Here is a 20,512-nt window from a genome sequence, read left to right on the forward strand (position 1 = left end):
CCTAAAGCCTACAGCAAAACAAACCTCAGTTTTGGCAATACTTAATTGGTAAAAGTCTTATTTCACATATTTACAGTCTAAATCTACTGTACTGCTCTCTTTGCAGGAAGAACTTGATGAAGTGGTGAACACGTGGAATAAAATCTGATCAAGAGCAGGTGGTGATGTTGCATCGGCTTCACAGTGCTGTAGATCTATTTCTATGGAAGAATGTACTTCATGCGATTAAACTGTCTTTGAACTGAGTTGTCTCCTCAACATACTATACTGATAGTTACAGTCATCTCTTTGAGGTGCTTTATTGAATAAACATTGTTGTGTAAGAGATAACTGTAGCGTCTGCGTAGGATCACAGATGGTTGATCTTCAAAGAACCTTTTAACCTTTGACATTTACATACAAATTACAAACCTGGACCCTCAGCCTGATCGTCCCGTCTTCCCCCACTGTCACAAACATGATGCTAAACAGACTGGGTCTGCAAACTGCTCATGGGGGTTCCAAGCTTCAAAGCATTCCATAAAGACCTCCTGCCTGGCCCCACCTTTGGAATACACAATCACGCACACACTTAAACAAATTGTCTGTATCTTGTGCTAGGAATATGTGATTATAAGTGGATCCCGTATATGCACGCGTTGTGTGTACGTTCCCTTGTATGAATTATACTAGTTACAACTTTCTATTTTGCATTAGGTAAACTCTAATTACCTATAATTAAGTGTATAAGTGTATTTCCACTTTCCTACTTCCTAAAGGTCCCTTTCTTGGTATCAGAAGGAACATCTCTTTACTACTGAAACAGTGATGCATACCATGTGATCACAAAATACATCATACAATTTCTATAAGGTAGAAATTGTAACTGCAACGAACTACAGTTTCTCTCTGGGCCAGCCATAAAAATTCCGGTCAGTCGTAAACCCAGACAAAGGGAACTTCTCCCGCGAAAATGTCACACTTGTGATTGGCCATTCAGGCCACATGATGGGCGTGCCAGAAAGCATCAAAAAGAGCGTCACACAGGCACGCATGGCTCAGAACTTCTTTCCTTTTCCCGAGACACTCTTTTCAACACTTTGTTAAGCTCACCTCTTGGGCTTACTCTTTGGCAAGATTACCTTCAAGGAGGACTTCCAGCTCAAGATCTAAAGGTTGAGGATCGCGACTCTACCACATCAGGACTCCTTTGCATGAAACAAGGACCAATGCAAGTAACTATTTAGATGCACGTTTAAACCCCTTTTTAAGGTGAACTTAAGAATTCTCTGACGATTCTCATTAGGCTGTGGTTAATTGATGTGTAATACTGCCATTCTCTTTTCATCACTTTCCTTTACCCTGTATGTATATGTTTGTCTAATTGTTGTATGTTAGCTATAGCCGTGTTTATTAAATTCTTTAAATTCACAATCGTTTGTTTCTGTGTGCTGCGCACATCTGGAGTCACTGAACGTTTGACCCTTTAAGCACATGCTAAATTACTGCTAGCACGCAGAGTGGGAAAGCTACCTTTCCTGGCAAAAGGGGGATAATCGTTCCCAGAATTGATAGATAATTATATTATCTGCTCCGTGGATGGACAGATCAAGTAATTGTAACATTAATTCTGCTACAGTTTAACCCAAAATATAGTCTAAATGTTTATTATTAATTATAACCAGTTATAATTAATTCTAGATATTTCCTCTTGAGCTAATTCGTTACATAACGTATAGATGTAGGATGGTCATTTTATTCACAATAAATGCACCCTTAATGTAAGCAAGAAATTCAAGAGGGCAATTCTGTCTCCATAGAAAGGGATGTTGCATCATCCATCAGTGCGATGATGTCACTGTCAATCTGTACAGAGGAGGAAAGAAAACACAATTATTTTCAATTTGATAAGTCAAATTGCATAACCAATGCTATAGCCTAATCCCATAAATCAGTGCTTATAAATACAGAATTGCCCATATATGCAGAGTTAAGCATAATGATGTGTAGCGTCTGCATAGGATCACAGATGGTCGATCTTCAAAGAACCTTTTAACATTTGACATTTACATATAAATTACAAACCTGGACCCTCAGCCTGATTGTCCCGTCTTCCCCCACTGTCACAAACATGATGCTAAACAGACTGGGTCTGCAAACTGCTCATTGGGGTTCCAAGCTTCAAAGCATTCCATAAAGACCTCCTGCCTGGCCCCACCTTTGCAATACACAATCACACACACACTTAAACACATTGTCTGCATCTTGTGCTAGGAATATGCGATTATAAGTGGATCCCATATATCCACGCGTTGTGTACGTTCCCTTGTATGAATTATACTAGTTACAACTTTCTATTTTGCATTAGGTAAACTTTAATTACCTATAATTAAGTGTATAAGTGTATCCCTATTTTCCTACCTCCTAAAGGTCCCTTTCTTGGTATCAGAAGGAACATCTCTTTACTACTGAAACAGTGATGCATACTATGTGATCACAAAATGCACAAAATTTCTATAAGGTAGAAATTGTAACTGCAACGAACTACAGTTTCTCTCTGGGCCAGCCATAAAAATTCCAATCAGTCGTAAACCCAGACAAAGGAAACGTCTCCCGCCAAAAATTCACACTTGTGATTGGCCATTCCAAAAGAGCTTCACACAGGCACGCATGGCTCAGAAAATCTTTCTTCCTCCTGAGACACGTCCTTTTCAACACTTTGTTAAGCTCACCTCTTGGGCTTACTCTTTGGCAAGTTTACCTTCAAGGAAGACCTCCAGCTCAGGCCCTAAAGGTCGAGGATCGTGACCCTACCGCATCAGGACTCTTTTGCATGAAACAAGGACCAATGCAAGTAACGTCTATAACTATTTAGATGCACGTTTAAACCCCTTTGTAAGGTGAACTTTAATTCTCTGACGATTCTCAGTAGGCTGTGGTTAATTGATGTGTAATACTGCCATTCCCAAAATGTAATCTAAATGTTTATTATTAATTATAACCAGTTATAATTAATTATAGATATTTCCTTTTGAGCTAATTTGTTACAGATGGTTCAAAAAGATTCCTCAGCTGATCTGTTACACAGTAATTTGGATGCAGCCAACACCGCCCCAATGAGATCCAAGGACCAGTGACTCGCCGGGAGGACACCGCCAGCCCCCTTGTCCCTGGTCAGTGTTACCATCATGTTTCACAGGGTCCCGACGTGCCCGATGGGTTTTCAGGACGGTCGAGAAAGCCTGCCCCACAGTCCCATGTCTGGTGGCGTTGAAGGTTAAAAGCGGCCATTCAGCGGGGAGAGCCGGAGACTGACTGGAGCGGTGAGCGCCTGTGGACAGCGGACATGGCAAATCCAGTTCCCCCATGTTCACCCTGGCGTGCGCTGATTTCAAATAATGATGTCACATGCTACTGCAATGTTAGGCGGCTTCTCTTTATTTACGCGTTTTCTCTGCCTTTTTAATGTTTTTTTTCAAAGCCTCTTTGTTTTTTACAGATACAATTTTAAACGATTGAAGTCTCTGCACAGGATATAAAGTAGATATGCTATAGTCTACTTGTAGAAGTATTGTAGCTAATGGGCCTGGTGATGGGGAGAGAGGAGATGATGACCCAGCTAAGTAGCTCTGAGAAGCCTTTTATTAACCAGAACCTTTAACACCAAGTACAGGCATATTAAGAGGACAGCAGCAGGTCAGACATTCACCTAAGATCACAATACACCCCCTGCCTGCTCTTCTTACCTCCAATTTCCAGGCAACATCCCACTAATTCACCCAACACTCACCCTAACAGTAGGTACAATCTCGCCACACTACTCCCAGAGGCGGCCATATGTAAATTAGCCCAGCCCTATTGGCTGCAAACGTTAACTATATTATGAGTGACTGTTCCCTGTATTCATGTGTAATTATGTACCCAATTTCCAGACAAGTCACATATTTAGTTTATTTGATGGAGAATGGTATATATACACACACCAATATATTGTTTTCCCCATTTTGTCTCATTGTTTTAGGCCATCATGCCTAATAATAAATCCTTGTCCCCAGTATGTCCCGCATCTGCGCTTCCTTCCCCCGTCAGCTCGCTGTTGTGACAGAACTTCTTATATTACATAGTTTGCATATTCTCTATGATATTTATGTTTTGCTGCTCTTGTACTGTCATTTTCAGCCATTATGTGCCTGACTGATTTTCAGACATCTGCCATACTTCTTAGCCTAAATAATGGGGGGAACAATATTTCCTGGTACCCAGAATATGGTTCCCCCCTGTTAAAACTGGCATACAAGAAATCTGGACCTCAGTACAAATAATATTACATCATCAACATGTAATAATGTACCTTAGTGATTTTTCAGACATCTGCCATTGTCACGTCCATGAGCTGACGGAAGCGCAGAGGCGGGACATACTCGGAACCAAGATTTATTAACAAACACAAATCAAACTGGCGCGAGGGCCGAAAAACTGGAGAAAAAGGGAGAAAACAGAAACAAACCCGCAGGCGTGTGGCGAATGGCAGAACTGAAAACACATAAATGTTGCACGGGCCACAAAAAGGTCACAACCGCCAATGGGCGGAACCAAACCGCCTTATAATAGCGCCCTCCAGGGAGGCGGTTCCGTACCCTCCTGAAACCGATTACCGCTCCCATGGGTGGTGTCTTCTGGGCACGTGCAGCCCTCTCGTTGCAAGTTCTTGCTGGCAGTGTGACTAGCTCTCCACCCTGCACCGTGCAGGGAGGCAGTCCCGGACCCTCCAACAACCACTTACCACACTCCTAGGTGGTGCCTTCTGGGCACATGCAGCCCCTATCGCTGCACAACCTTGCTGGAATTGCAACCAGCTCCCCTCCCAGCACCGCACAGAGAGGCAGTCCTGGACCCTCCGGCGACCGTTCACTGCACTCCTGGATGGTGCCTTATAGGCACGTGCAGCCCCTCTCCCTGCACAACCTTGCTGAATTGCAACCAGCTCCCTTCCCAGCACTGTGCAGGGAGGCAGTCCTGGACCCTTCGGCGACCGTTCACTGCCCTCCTGGGTGGTGCCTTATAGGCACGTGCAGCCCATTTCGCTGCACGACCCTGGTGCCAGTGTGGGGGCTTCACAGGACGATCTGCTCAGCCCCTTCTGCGTCAGTTGTGGCAAGCAGGCCCTCTTCCTTCCTGTCCCAGCTGGATCCGCATACCTCCCAGGGGTCTCTGTGGCTCTCCGCCCCTCTGGAGGTGGACCCTGGCCCATGCCTGGCCCGCCCTCTTTACCAGCTACCGGAGGACCCAGCACAGTCGATTACCCACCCACCCTACTCTCAGGAGGAGCCCCTAATCTGTACCGCACCCCCACTGGCTGGACAAAGGGGTATGTTTGGGGCTCATCCACCTTGTCCTGGACCAGCTCAGTTGGGTCAGGAACTTCCTCCCTGGGGTTCTGCTCTGCTGCTGGGTCGCCATCTGGTGGACATAAAGAGGGGAAATGGGGGTGACATACGGACACAAGACAAATGCACACACAAACAGATAGAGGCAGACAATAGAGAGAGTCTTCTGGTTCTTTGTCTGGTTTCTCCGAGACCTCCTGGGTTTTGTGGACGACCCGGGCACACTGTGGCACTCCTTGCCACGGCTCGACCCCCGAATCATCGGGAAGAAATCGCTCAACCAGTACGTAGGGGTCGTATTCCAGTCTTGGCGTGCCTTGTCACAGAACTCCCCAACCCCATGGGCGATCTCCCAGCTCTCCCTGCTGGCGCCCACGCTCACCATGACTGGCTGAGCTCTTCCATGCGACATTCTGTCACATCTGTGAGCTGATGGGGGAAGGAAGCGCAGAAGCGGGACATACTTGGAAACAAGATTTATTAACAAACACAAAACAAACCGGCGCGAGGGCCGAAAAACGGGAAAAAGGGGAGAACAGAAAGTAACCCGCAAGCATGTGGTAATTGCCAGAACTGAAAACACATAAATCATATGTTGCATGGTCCACAGCGCCTTATAATAGTGCCCTCCAGACTGGGTCCAGGTGTGTCCCCAGGTGCCCCCAATCCTGACAGCCATACTTCTTTGCCTAAATAATAGGAGGAACAATAAAACTGGTATACATAAACTCTGGACCTCAGTACTAATAATACTATATCATCAACTACATCAGCATTTATGTACCTGAGTGATTTTCAGACATCTCACATATATTTGCCTAGAAAAACGTGGGGTGAACATATATCTTCACTTGACATTGCATGAGCCAAAAGTATAGGTATTGTATTCCTTATTATATGTCCAGGAATAAACAATTATAAATGTTGTTAATGAAACAAATGAAAATCATTTTACCTTTGACAGTTTAATAAAATAAAAGGCATTTTCCAAATCACACACACACACAATAGTAAAAAAAAAATTCAATAAACACTTTTCTAACATACAATGTTATATACCTGTTCTTTTCCTTTACTTTCCAATTCCTTTTTTCTCACACTGTTCACAGAAATAATCCTAGTCTGTGAGTGGATTTCCAGCACAATGCAAATGAAATCACTGGTCACAGTCATTACAGGGAATCTGTTAAGCATAATAATCTGAATAACAATTAATTATCTGTCTCATTATGCTTGCCTTGTTTAGATCTTATGAAATTACATTTATTGGAGTCTTTTAGGAAATAGGTTTGCTTGTGTGTTTATGGATGTTTCATCCTCCATACCAGGAAAATATTGTTCCGCCTATTATTTAAACTAAGTAGTATGGCAGATGTCTGAAAATCCCCCAGGTACATTATTACATGTTGCTGATGTAGTATTATTAGTACTGAGGTCCAGAATCCCTGTATACCAGTTTTAACAGGGGGAACCATATATTCTGGGTACCAGGAAATAATTTCCCCCCTATTATTTAGGCTAAGAAGTATGGCAGATGTCTGAAAATCAGTCAGGCACATAATACATGTTGCTGATGTAGTATTGGTGGAGGGGCGGTTATATCCTGGGTACCTGGCAAAAATGTTCTCTATAATTTTTAGGTAGGGTGACCAGACATCAGATAAGATAATAACAAGGGTGTGGAGAGGAGGAGGTCCACTGTTACACACTCTTTTATTTACAGTGTGCTAACAGGTTCAATAAGACAGCGGACTCAGGACTGCTAACCAACATCAAAACAGCCTAAAGGAAGGAATGGGATAACAACAGGGATATCTCAAAACGCGCACAAGTCAACAAAAACGGCACATGACAGGCTAACAGCTAACAGGCTAACACAGACAAACAACAAGGTCTATCACACAAAGCAACAAGAAACAAATGAGATCCCCAACGGAGCTCCGTGCAGAGCTCCGTGCAGAGCTCCGTGCAGAGCTCCGTGCAGAGCTCCGTGGACCCTGGGGACCTGGGGACCTGGGGACCTGGGGACCTGGGGACCTGGGGACCTGGGGACCTGCCAAAAGCGTAAGAGCCTAGCAGACCCTGGGGACCACCCAAACACCATCTGAAGTCTCTTTAAATAGGTTGAGGTGACCAATGGCAGATGGAGCTGGTAGGCCTCAACTCCTCCTACGAAGTCAACCTAAAAGGGACAGGACGCAAAAAACACAGCCAGACACACAGAACACGTGGGAGCATACGTTCAGGGACGTAACATAAGATTTTCATTTATTAGTCCAACAAGTTGGAAATTTACATTGTCATGGTATAAAATGACAGTGCAAGAGCAGCAAAACATAAATATCATAGAGAATATGCCAACTGTGTAATATAAGAAGTTCACTATACAATAAATAGTATGAGAAAACAGTGGATGAGAATATTCTAAATATCTGTATATACATAGAATATATTATGGTGTGTGTGCATATACCATTCTCCATTCTCCATCCACTAAACTAGATATGTGACATGTCTGGAAATCACTCGGGTACATAATTACACGTGAATACAGGAAACAGTCACTCTTAATATATATCTACTCCAGCGACTTCATATCGTATCCGGCGACTTCAATCGTTTCGAATAGTATCTGTAAAAAACAAAGACGCTTCGAATAAAAACATTAAAAAGGCAGAGAAAACGTCTAAATAAAGAGAAGCCGCCTAGCGTTGAAGTATCGTGTGACGTCATGGTTTGAAATCAGCGCGCGCCAGGGGGAACGTGGGGGAATTGAATTTCCCGTAACACCTGTTGCCTACCAAATTAACACACAACTGTTTCCTTACCTTCCGTTAATCGAACTGCTTCTTACGGAACCCCTCAAGCTCTTCAAAAGTCTTTTAAATCTGACAAGTTGAGGTGAATTTCCTTCTTCTCCTCATGCGCATCTGAACACCATCTTCTTCTGGTCATCTTCTGGATGTTCCTGGTTTACCCGCAGGCGTGTGGCAATTGCCAGAACTGAAAAATCACAAAAATCATATGCTGTATGGTCCACAAAAATGTCGCAGCCGCACATGGGTGGAACCACAGCGCTAAATGATTTAAGTCATTATTATGAGAAAAAAGAATTGTGACTTTATTCTCAGAATAAACTATGACTTTTCTTTAAGTGGCAATGAGTCCTTTTTAGTGGCCCCAATCCTCTTCTGTAAAATATATTACAGTTCTCTTATGTTGGGTTAATTCCTTAATATGATATATACGTTTTACTGTAATAATATACAGGTGAGCGTGAGAGAGAGCATATTTGTTTAAAATTATGTGTTGCAAAGCCGCTTATGACGTTTCTGCACCACACTCCTCTCCAGACGATGGCAGCAGTGAACCGTCGATCAATCGTCCTGCTTCGTACAGAAGAAGAACGAGGATCAGGAAGCGGCTACTGTTGCTGCTGTTGCTATTGATCGGGTCGTTTCGGCGGTGGAGGAAGATGGCAGGCGGCTCTTACAGCATAGTGGAATATTTCGGGGGCCAGGACGGCTATCGCTGTGGTTACTGTAAAAATGAGAGCGGGAATTTCTCTCACGGTGAGTGTTCTGGGCGTTTGTGCTCCCGTGGCCGTGGCCATTCAAAGCTAATTTCCCTATAGCAGATGTGTAAGTTTGCTTTTTTAGTTTAAACACGAACAACGATGGAATTATTGTTGACCGTTTTTGTTTGACAGTTAAATCTATTTATATCTGTGGTCCGTAGGCTGTCGTCGTTCTTACATTTTTTTGTCATAAATGGCAAAGAGAGAGCGACAGATACACCTCACTTGTTGGTGCCGACCTGCAGTCTTTCTCAGGGTGCGGAGCGGGGGACTGCGGGGCTCGGGAAGCTCTAGTCCGGGAGACTGGGAGCTCCAAGATCACTCAGCTCTGCCCACTGGGAAGGCCTGGTACATCGAGCTTTTTTAAAAGGCCTTTGTCTCATTTCATATTTTCCCACAAGCAGTGCAGAAAACATTAAAGAAAACATTTAAATAGAATTTAGAAAATACAAAATTATTCCTGAGGTTTGGGTGATTCATCAACTAGTATATATTGTTTTTTTTTGTAAATGGCAAACAAATTCTAAATGTATTTTGACACATTTTATAAAGAGGACCTTATAATATAAAAGATTGATCTAATTAGAATGATGAGCTTAACCACAACTTTGATTTAATTTCATGAACAAAGCCCTAAACAACAGGACTGCTTAGTGACCTGAACTTCAACTCTGAACTTTAGTGACCCAGACCTTTGTCCATTTGCCAAAGGCCTGGGTCAGGGTGGTAGTATCCTAGTGGGTAACACACTTGCCTATGAACCAGAAGACTCAGTTTGAAATCCCACGTATGACCACTGTGTCCCTGAGCAAGACACTTAACCCTAAATTGCTCCAGGGGGTGACTGTCCCTGTAACTACTGATTGTAAGTTGCTCTGGATAAGGGCGTCTGATAAATGCTGCAAATGTAAATTTGAGATACTGCTAAAATTGGCAGAGGGTGGTGTGTTTGTGCGTGGAAATCAGTTTTTGTTCCTCACCTTGTGTTTTGTACTGGAGATATTATTTAATCATTGTGAAATTTCATGAGAAGTTATTGGATCTGTCTACTCACAGATTGTCTTAGGTTTCTGTAAAAGAGGCAACAAACAAGTCCAAACTCTGTCAAACAGTACGATCTCACTTGCCATTTAAAAACAAAAAATTCTGCTGTGACATGAAGGGACTACTGGCCTCATTTTTAACAAGATTGTGACAGGTGGTAATATTTAATATTGTTAATTGTTGCATATTGTGTCTCATCCTAATCTCCACTGAGTGGGTGATCAAGCACTTGAACCGTGTGAATATTTTGGATACCCAAAAGATGAAGGAGAAATCTAGGTGAACCATTTGCCATTTTATTGGTTGTGGCAGATTCTTCATGGGCAACGGGGAGGGGGGTGGATGATAGAGTGCTAAAGCTGCCATAATTTGCCACTTAAGGGGTTTAAAACAGTGGCGTAAAATACGTATTTATACAATTAAAAAAATGGTATATGTTAAAATATGAGATGTTAAAAAATCTCGAAAGCTGTGAGGCGTTGTAGGTTGCTGATTGAACTTCACTTCCTATTTGTCTATAATAAAATTGGTATGTTTATTTCTCTGGCAGTCTCATAAAAATGAATTTCAACCATAACTTGTTCACGATATATAGCTTCTCATGTTATTAAGTGTGGTGACCAGACGTAACCTCTGTGGATTGCTGGTGAACATGTTCACCTTTTTGCACTTCAACTTGAACTGATTTGTGAACTTTTAAAGCTACACAGGTTTAACATTATTTTATTATTTTGTTGTCACTTCATTTACATTAAGGATTTTGCAGCATCAAGTCCCTATAGATACCTAAATGTTTGAAGTTCAAAATCTATATAAAATGTGTGTGTGTGATTTACATATGTTAATATGTAGCCTAGTGGGTAACACACTCGTGGTAGTAGCCTAGTGGGTAACACACTCGCCTATGAACCAGAAGACCCGGGTTCGAATCCCCCTTACTACCATTGTGTCCCTGAGCAAGACACTTAACCCTAAGTTGCTCCAGGGAGACTGTCCCTGTAACTACTGGTTGTAAGTCGCTCTGGATAAGGGCGTCTGGTAAATGCTGTAAATGTTAATACTTTTGTGAATCTGGCCTAATTAATTAAGAACCATTTAACTGGTATATGCCCATCACTGGCCTGTGAAAGAACAGGCACCAAACCAGTAGGCTGCAGTCTAGTCCTGGATTAGCACAATGGGATTAGTGTGGCCCGCATCCAGCTGGTGGCAAATTGAAAGTCTGAACTATTTCATAGCAGTAGTATAGGTCTGAACACCTCTATTCTGTTATAGAAGAAAACATTATTTTATTACCTATATAGGGTTCATGTGGTATATTAAAGGTTTCATTTAATGAAAATGGGGGGGGGGGGGGGAACTAATATTATTTAACAATTAATACTAGTTCCCCTAGTATTGGTGTTGAATGGTGTTGATGATGTCATTTCCGTGAATGCCCCCTCACTTCTATAGGCAGCTTTCCTCCACATTTGCGTTTAAAGATACAGACAAATCTCATTGTGGGTCTTGTTAAATGTAACTGTAATTCTGCATCATGGCTGAATTTCGGAAAGAGATCTCAGATATAGAAATGTCCCTGCTGGTCTTAGCAGTGAGTGAGTACTGGTGGCAACGCAGGGTTTCCTGTTCCGCTTCCTGTTTCCGGTGCTGCACTGTTTGGTGTGTTTGGCGCGAGCCTGTATTACGTCCAAGGACTTCCTGAACCACCTCAGAATTAATTAGCTCCTTCGCTAATTCCGTGTGCAGTGTGTGAGATGTACAGCTTGACGAACTCCGTCAGTAGTGAGGATTTCACCTGTGGGAAGTGTAGGAGACTAGTGGAAATGACTGAGAGAATAGCCGAGCTAGAGGAGCGCATCCGAAATTTATATTTAATTAGGGAAACAGAAGTCTTAATTGACTCTTTTCTAGTCCCGGACGCGCACCAGCCCAGTCAGCCGGTGAGTGTGTCTACCCCGGCGCAGGTACCAGTAGCGCCCTCCGGACAGCAGGGCAGTTGGGTGACGGCTCGGCGTAAATCACGCAAGCGAGCTTCCGTGGCGACCCGCCAAGCTCCCCCACCACCTGGGCACCACACACCGGTTCGCGTTCAGAACCGCTTCTCCCCCCTCAGCGAGGCATCCGCTGGGTCCTACAGTCCACCGGCTCTAGTCATTGGCGACTCTATAGTTAGAAACGTGAGGATACCGGCACCAGCGAATAAAATCCTGTGTTTTCCTGGAGCCAGAGCGCCCGACATCCGCGCAAATTTAAAATCGCTGGCAAAAAATAACCGCAAGTACTCTAGTATAGCGATTCACGTCGGCGCTAACGACGTCCGGCTACGCCAGTCGGAAATAACTAAAGATAATTTTATAGAGATGCTTGAACTGGCTAAAACGATGTCGGATACAGTAATCTGCTCTGGCCCATTACCGCAGTTTCGGCGTAGCGACGAGACCTGTAGCAGGCTCCTCGATATAAATCGCTGGTTGTCGGAGTGGTGTCCAAAAAATAAAGTGGGCTTTATTAATAACTGGCCAATATTTAGGGGGAAGCCTGGTCTTTTTGGGCGAGACGGCATCCACCCCAACTGGGCGGGTGCCACTCAGTTGTCTAAAAAATTGGCTCATAGTCTTAGAACCAAAAAACAAAACTGACTCGCCAGAGCCGAGACCAGGCTGCAGACAGACCGGCTAAACCGAGTGTCTGCCATTTGCGTAGAGCCGCCACCCAGCGTGTACAATATTGACACTGTGTCTGTACCTCGCTCTATTAAAACAAGAGATTCTACAAGAAACATTAATAAAACTCATAAATATGCTGACACCTAAAACGCTCATTGTCAATGAAATGATTACAGATCAGGGGTTCGATGTACTATGCCTGACCGAAACTTGGTTAAAACAAAATGAATTTGTAGCATTGAACGAGTCTAGTCCTCCTGGATACAGCTATGTACACCAACCTCGCTTAACTAGAAGAGGAGGTGGCGTCGCAGTAATTTAATAATAACCTCGGTATTACTCATAAACCCGGACAAGGACTTAACTCTTTTGAGATTCTCTATACCAACATAACACATGTAGTCTGAACTTGACCAAGCGACCAAATGTCTAGAATTAACACTGCATAGTACGTTAGATATAGTCGCTCCCCTCAAAAGGGAGATAGTAAGAGATAAAAACTTAGTTCCTTGGTATAATGATCACACGCGCTCGCTTAAGAAGACCGCCCGGAAATTAGAACGCAAATGGCGTCAAAGTAAATTAAACATATTCCGAATAGCTTGGAAGGAGAGCCTTCTTAACTATAAGAAGGCTCTTAGCGCGGCTCGATCAACGTATCTGTCCTCGTTAATAGACAAAAACAAAAATAATCCCGGATTCTTGTTTAAAACTATAGCCAAACTAACCAGGAATAAGACAGAAATGGATGCGACCACTCAATATAATCATAGTAGCGATGATTTTATGAATTTCTTTAATACGAAAATTGTCGCAAATAGAGAGAAGATTAAAAGCACAACAAATAGCTCCGCCGATATTTCCATGGAAAATTATCTTCTAATAGACCACCGATTAGAACGATTCGACCCTATTAAAGAGCATGAATTAATCAAATTAATCTCATCATCAAATCAATGTACTTGTGCTTTGGATCCGATTCCAACAAGGCTCCTTAAACAAATAGCACCCAATGTTATATATTCTATCCTCAAAATTGTTAACTTGTCGCTTAGCACCGGCCACGTACCAAATTCATTCAAGGTAGCAGTCATTAGACCCCTGATTAAAAAGCCGGATCTTGATTGCAGTCAGTTTTCAAATTATAGACCGATATCCAACCTTCCGTTCATATCAAAAATCTTACAAAAAGTTGTAGCCCAGCAGCTGAGCACATACCTAGACTGTAACAATATCCACGAAGTATATCAGTCAGGATTTAGACCTCATCATAGCACTGAGACAGCGCTGGTTAAAGTGGTTAATGACCTGCTGTTGGCCTCTGATCAGGGACGCATCTCGCTGCTTGTCCTGCTTGATCTGAGTGCAGCGTTTGACACTATTGATCACGCTATTCTCCTTGCCAGGTTAGAGAATGTTATCGGGATTAAGGGAACAGCCCTTGAATGGTTCAGATCATATTTGACCAACCGATATCAGTTTGTTTCATGGTGTTTCGTCTTCACATAGTAGAGTTTGGTGTTCCACAAGGTTCTGTCCTAGGTCCGTTACTTTTTTCTCTATACATGTTACCTTTAGGCGACGTCATCCGCAAACACGGTATTAGCTTTCATTGCTACGCTGACGACACACAGCTGTATCTGTCAGCAATGCCAGACCAGAGGCAGCAGCTGAACAAAATAGAGAATTGTTTGAAGGACATTAGACAGTGGATGCTCACCAACTTTCTCCTGTTAAACCCTGACAAGACAGAAGCGCTTGTAATCGGGCCTCAAGCAGCCAGGCATAAACTGGCTGACTACACAATAACCCTGGATAGCCTTTCTATCTCACCGAATATTGAAGTGAAGGATCTAGGTGTCATCATTGATGCAGGTCTCTCATTCAGTTTGCACGTAGATAATGTCACTAGAATAGCATTCTTTCACCTTAGAAATATTGCGAAAATAAGAAATATCATTTCAATGCATGATGCAGAAAAGTTGGTCCATGCTTTTATTACATCAAGGTTAGATTACTGCAATGCATTATTGTCTGGATGCTCTAGTAGGTGCATGAGTAAACTCCAGCTAGTACAGAATGCTGCAGCCAGAGTTCTAACCAGAACCAGGAAATTTGACCATCACCCCAGTCTTACAATCACTGCACTGGTTACCCATCAAATTTAGGATTGACTACAAAATCCTACTTTTAACCTATAAAGCTCTAAATGGTCTCGCCCCACAGTACCTGAGTGAACTTTTGGTTCCTTACGAACCGCCACGCCCCCTTCGATCAATGGGTGCGGGGTCACTACTGGTACCAAAGGTGCAGAAGGTCACAGCTTGGAGCAGATCCTTCTCCTATAGAGCTCCGCAGTTGTGGAACAGCTTGCCTGTCAGTGTCCGGGATTCAGACACAGTCTCAGTGTTTAAATCCAATCTCAAAACCTATCTGTTTTCTCTGGCTTTTTGCTAAAGTCCTAAAGTCAAAGTGAAGTGATTGTCACATGTGATACACAGCAGCACAGCACACGGTGCACACAGTGAAATGTGTCCTCTGCATTTAACCCATCACCCTGAGTGAGCAGTGGGCGGCCATGACAGGCGACCGGGGAGCAGTGTTTGGGGACGGTGCTTTGCTCAGTGGCACCTCAGTGGCACCTTGGCGGATCGGGATTCGAACCGGCAACCTTCTGATTACGGGGCCGCTTCCTTAACCGCTAGGCCACCACTGCCCCCCTAGACCCTCATTTCACTTGATTTTGACGCAGTGTCAATTATAAAGTCCAGTTTATCACAGAGTCCCCCTGTTAGACACAGACAAAGTTAAATTCACCAGTTAGGCTGTCCTAGTTAGGGTACCGGGCCACTGTAGCACCAATATACCATTATAACCACATATTTCAGTATCGGTCGTACAGTGCAACCGTCTGCCGCTGCTTCTGTTTGTTTTTCTCCGAGACACGGAATCAAGCACCCAGACTACTGGCAGACCCCAGTGATCAGACCAGCAAATAAATCCTGGTTCCTGACAACTGCTTTACAAGGACAAAACATGAAACAAACCAGAGGGTCAGCACAGCCACCACCACCATTACAACTACAGCTTCAGGGATCTTCAAATGGACCAGTAACATCATTACAGACACGTAATCTAGACCATGACACTGAATACATCCTGGACTTCTCCAACCCTACAACCGTAGGACTTATCATTATATCATCCCCAACCCTGCACTGACATCATTTGAAGGCTCACTCTACCCTGGAAGGGGGTCCCTCTCTGTATCACTCCTTCCCAAGGTTTCTTCCTTTCTTTTTTTCTCTCTCCTAGAGTTTTTTTTGTGTGGAGTTTTTCCTTGTGTGCAGAAGGGTCAAGTGTGGGGGGTGTCAACTGTAGGGCCTGTCAAAGCCCATTGAGACATACTGTATGTGATTTTGGGCTATATAAGAAATAAATGTTGTTGATGTTGATATAGTATTTGGGGACTAGACCTATATAAAAAACAAAAAACTATGCTTTTAACACATTTCCCACACTACTTTAAAGTCACAATGCTACACTATTATGTGCTGTATATTTGTAAGAATCAGCAAAGGATGGGACCATTTGTGGGCACAAGCAAAGGTTACAATGCTCATGTTGAAATAAATGTTTTTTTTTTTTTATCTAGACCTATGAAAGCATAATTGGTACTGCTTGTTGGTGGTGAATAAGTTAAAACACGTGATTGTCATTGTGAACCACTGCAACACAGCACACGGTGCACACAACAAAATGTGTCCCCTGCTTTTTGACCCATCACCCTTAACCACTAGGTCACCACTGCCCCAAGTGTAGCCCTGCAAATATTTGCACTAAAGCAGGATATAAGGGACTGCTCAAGCGAGAGTTTTTGGAGTGTTATTGAAAAATAAATAAGTTAAACATCTAAATATAGATGAGTAGGATTTTACCGTTTTTTAAAACCAGAGTAAAATGTTCATTTGGTATAAACATGTAGGTGAAAAGGTCATTATTCTTAATCATTTTAGTTATTATTGTAATAATATTAGTTTGTTGAAATTGTTTTGCATCATACATTTCAGAAATAAGAAGATATTCAGCCATTAAAGAAATCAATTATGTTTTTGTTCATATGTTAGAACAATAAATTATCCATACTCATGGATATACTGATAGTGTAAAAGTATTCATGTTGATAAAATCTTATGATAGCCTATCCCTAATGTTGAAGAAGCTCCAAAATCAATGGATCTTACTTGCCAATCCAAACAATATGATTCCTTTTTGAGAGCCTGTCAAAAAGTGGTCCCATGTTAAGTCAATGGGAAAAATGGGTCAGAAAACTGGGTGTGGCAGGTGGGCAGAACCACGTATCCCTTAGAAAAGCACAAGCACACCCCACGGCCATAGGCCCGATACATGTGTGAAATTTGGAGTATGTAGGGTGAAAACTGTAGGAGGAGATGCATGGCCAAAAAATGAGCGGATAATAAGAATAAGAAGTGGAAGAACAAGATTTTGGCTTTCCAAGCCAAAATAATAACTTATAAACTAGAAAAGGGAACTTTGATTTAGCCTTGGAACGCAGTGAAAGGATAAAAGACAAGAGCATGAAAGGATGAAGTGGGGAAGAGTGGAATCATTGTTGAATTGGTTAATTTTGTGGAATTGGTGCTTTTTTTTTTTTTGTACACACTGTCTGTTTTAGCAGACGTCTTGTCTGACCCGCCCATTTTCCCCTCCCACTACAAAACAGCGAGCTCGTCAGCCCATGTGACAACAGAATCCTGAACCGCTGAGGTGCCACTGAGCAAAGCATCATCCTCACACACTGCTCCCCTTTCACGCTGTGTTTCACCAAAGATGATTGTTAAATGCGGTTAAATGCAGAAGACACCTTCCTCCAAGATGCCGCAGGTTGCTGCTGTTGCGACTGCTCCGACTTCAGAAAAACCACCAAGCAACGATATATATGGTATAATTGGTTATGTTCCACATTGCAACCCATCACAATGGGTTGAATGTGTGTGTGTGTGTGTGTGTGTGTGTGTGTGCTCCTGTGTCTGCGTCTTTGGCTTCAAGGGTTCTACTCATGTCCCCAGAGTGTTTATGTGGTTCTGAGGCTTGACTATGGTAATGTTCCTTTCCATACAAGTAACTGAATACATGGACCTCTTGATTAAGACTGGGCAAAATGATAAATAAAAACCACAAGTTATTTTTTTTTACAATGCATTGGTTAATCAAAGCAATGTGTATTGTAAATGTTAATGTATTGTAAATTCTAGCTACCAGATGTTGCTGAGAAAGTTCTCCACAGATAAAATACTTGTTGATATTGTGTGTCCCTGTCCCTCAGGCATGTGGTCTCATACCATGACTGTGCAGGACTACCAGGACCTTATTGATCGAGGATGGAGAAGGTGAGACTGCTTTTTTATTACCTTTATTTTTATCACACACAAATTAATAAAACACCTCATGTTTATCTGTTGCTCTTATTATATCTGGCTTAAAGTATAAATTTACTATCATATATATCATACACAGTAGGGGTGTTGAAATTAATCATATAATTAATACATCGCAATACAGACATGGACTATATTGCAATGTCTATCAATGCAGTGCAGAACATAATAGATTACATCATAATGATGTTGCTTGGTGATTTTCTGGCGGCATTATAAAAATTCTTGTAAAAAAGTGGTGCCGTTTGTGACTATGGCGGCCTGATCTACAGAGAATACTGAGTTTCACACTGCGTGGCAAGGACCCAGTGGCCATGACTTATTTCCGCCCGTTAGAATCCAAGCGGGCAAGTTTTCTTTGTGCCACTTCGAAACACTTTGCTGAAAATGGCCTGTGTTCAGGCTGCACTAGGTGTTTTTCTGGTGTTTGTGGCATCAGGGGAGTGCGGAATGAACACAGACCATTTTCTGCTCATTGTAGCAATCAAAGCATCCACACAGTGTAAAGTTCTCAATCTTTTCACTTGCCAAGCCTGTATTTAGACTGTTTGTTTAGACTGTACACAGTCTAAATAGTCCCATCAGGGTCATGTGAAATTGGATGTTTAGTTTAATTCAGTTGAATAAAAAATTCATTTAAATTTTAATTCTGTTAAGAATACTGTTTTGAACTAAGATGTCACAATAACATCAGTGTTGCTGTTCACTTTTGAAAGTGAAGTGATTGTCATTGTGAAACACTGTAGAACAGCACACAGTGCACAGAACAAAATGTGTCCTCTGCTTTTAACCCATCACTTTTGGTGAGCAGTGGGCAGCCATGACAGGCGCCAGGGAAGCAGTGTGTGGGGACAGTGATTTGCTCAGTGTCACCTCTGTGGTTCAGGGATTTGAACCGGCAACCTTCTGGTTACAGGGCCGCTTCCGTAAGCGCTAGGCCACCACTGGCCCTTGAATAAAGGTTTTGACATGCAACTGTTTACCGATTTTTATCTGAATTAATAATAAAAATAATGTTAATTGAAAGGTATTAGTCATTAAATACATTGTTGTTCTTTAAATCAAGTCTATAGTGAAATCAAATTTACCTTTACAAATGTTATTTAATTTAATTGACAAAGGCCTTGAATGGAATCTTTGTCTGTAACCTTTTTCAGAAGAAAACATCTAGTTTCTATGCTGTGACTGAGTTGAATTAACACTGAAAAACTGGCATTTACTTGTTCACCATTGATTTGTATTACAGTAGAACTATAATGTCAATTCAATTCTTTACTAGGGCTGCAACTAACGATTATTTTAGTAATCGATTAATCTGTCGAATTTTTAAGCTGTCGGCAGAAAACCACCAAGCAACGATATATATGGTATAATTGGTTATGTTCCACATTGCAACCCATCACAATGGGTTGAGTGCGTGTGTGTGCGTGTTTATGTGTGCTCCTGTGTCTGCGTCTTTGGCTTCAAGGGTTCTACTCATGTCCCCAGAGTGTTTGTGTGGTTCTGAGGCTTGACTATGGTAATGTTCCTTTCCATACAAGTAACTCCAACAGATACACACCACAAACTAAACGCATGGACCTCTTGATTAAGACTGGGCAAAATGATAAATAAAAATCACAAGTTCTTTTTTTTTTTTTTTTTTTTTACAATGCATTGGTTAATCAAAGCAATGTTTATTGTAAATGTTAATGTATTGTAAATTCTAGCTACCAGATGTTGCTGCAACTAACGATTATTTTAATCTCAAACAGAAGTTTTAAGCATCACTTAATTTTCTCATGGCATTTTTCTTTTCTAGTAATCTTGATTTTAAGATTTTTTAGATATTTGGACTGGAAATGAGACAAAATTACTAGGTAAGAAAAGCTTTTTTTGTAGTGTAGCTATACATGACAACAGATTGAAAAATGAATGGTCCAAAAAAGGCCAGTGAATAAAAACATGTCTTTAGTCTTTTAAAGCAAAGTAACTATAGCACCCCTGCTTTACTACTGTTATTAACGAGCTAACGCTAGCTTGTCATGCTTGTCAAGCTGGATGACGGGTAAACATTTACATTTACAGCATTTATCAGATGCCCTTATCCAGAGCGACAATCAGTAGTTACAGGGACAGTCCCCCCTGGAGCAACTTAGGGTTAAGTGTCTTGCTCAGGGACACAATAGGCGAGTGTGTTACCCACTAGGCTACTACCACCCTCTGTCGTCCACACGGAGACGCAGAGAACAGTCCGAACGCTGTTTCATCCCCCTCCACACCTGTAGGTTTCGCTGTAAGTCCCCGTCTAGTTCTCCTCCGCGGTGAGTTAAACACCAGCACCAGGGACATTACGTTCCTCACTTCAAAACGGAACAAAAGTAGGATTCTGTAGTGACTTACCCTGCTGCTGGACTC

At 42.4% G+C, this 20,512-nt stretch overlaps 1 protein-coding gene across 3 annotated transcripts in view; it reads left to right on the forward strand.

The window, feature by feature from the left end:
* The first annotated feature begins 8,750 nt into the window (after window positions 1-8,750).
* ate1 (arginyltransferase 1) overlaps window positions 8,751-20,512 on the forward strand; it is a 55,148-nt gene continuing 43,386 nt past the window's right edge. For all 3 annotated transcript variants that reach the window (XM_028969598.1, XM_028969600.1, XM_028969599.1), the window contains exons 1-2: window positions 8,751-8,938; window positions 18,004-18,067. In XM_028969598.1, coding sequence (XP_028825431.1) covers window positions 8,842-8,938; window positions 18,004-18,067 — 161 coding nt within the window. In that variant the 5' untranslated portion in view covers window positions 8,751-8,841. The remainder of the gene's footprint in view (window positions 8,939-18,003; window positions 18,068-20,512) is intronic.

The sequence above is a fragment of the Denticeps clupeoides genome, chromosome 2 (assembly GCF_900700375.1).
Source record: "Denticeps clupeoides chromosome 2, fDenClu1.1, whole genome shotgun sequence".
In the NCBI taxonomy this organism is placed as follows: Eukaryota; Metazoa; Chordata; class Actinopteri; order Clupeiformes; family Denticipitidae; genus Denticeps; species Denticeps clupeoides.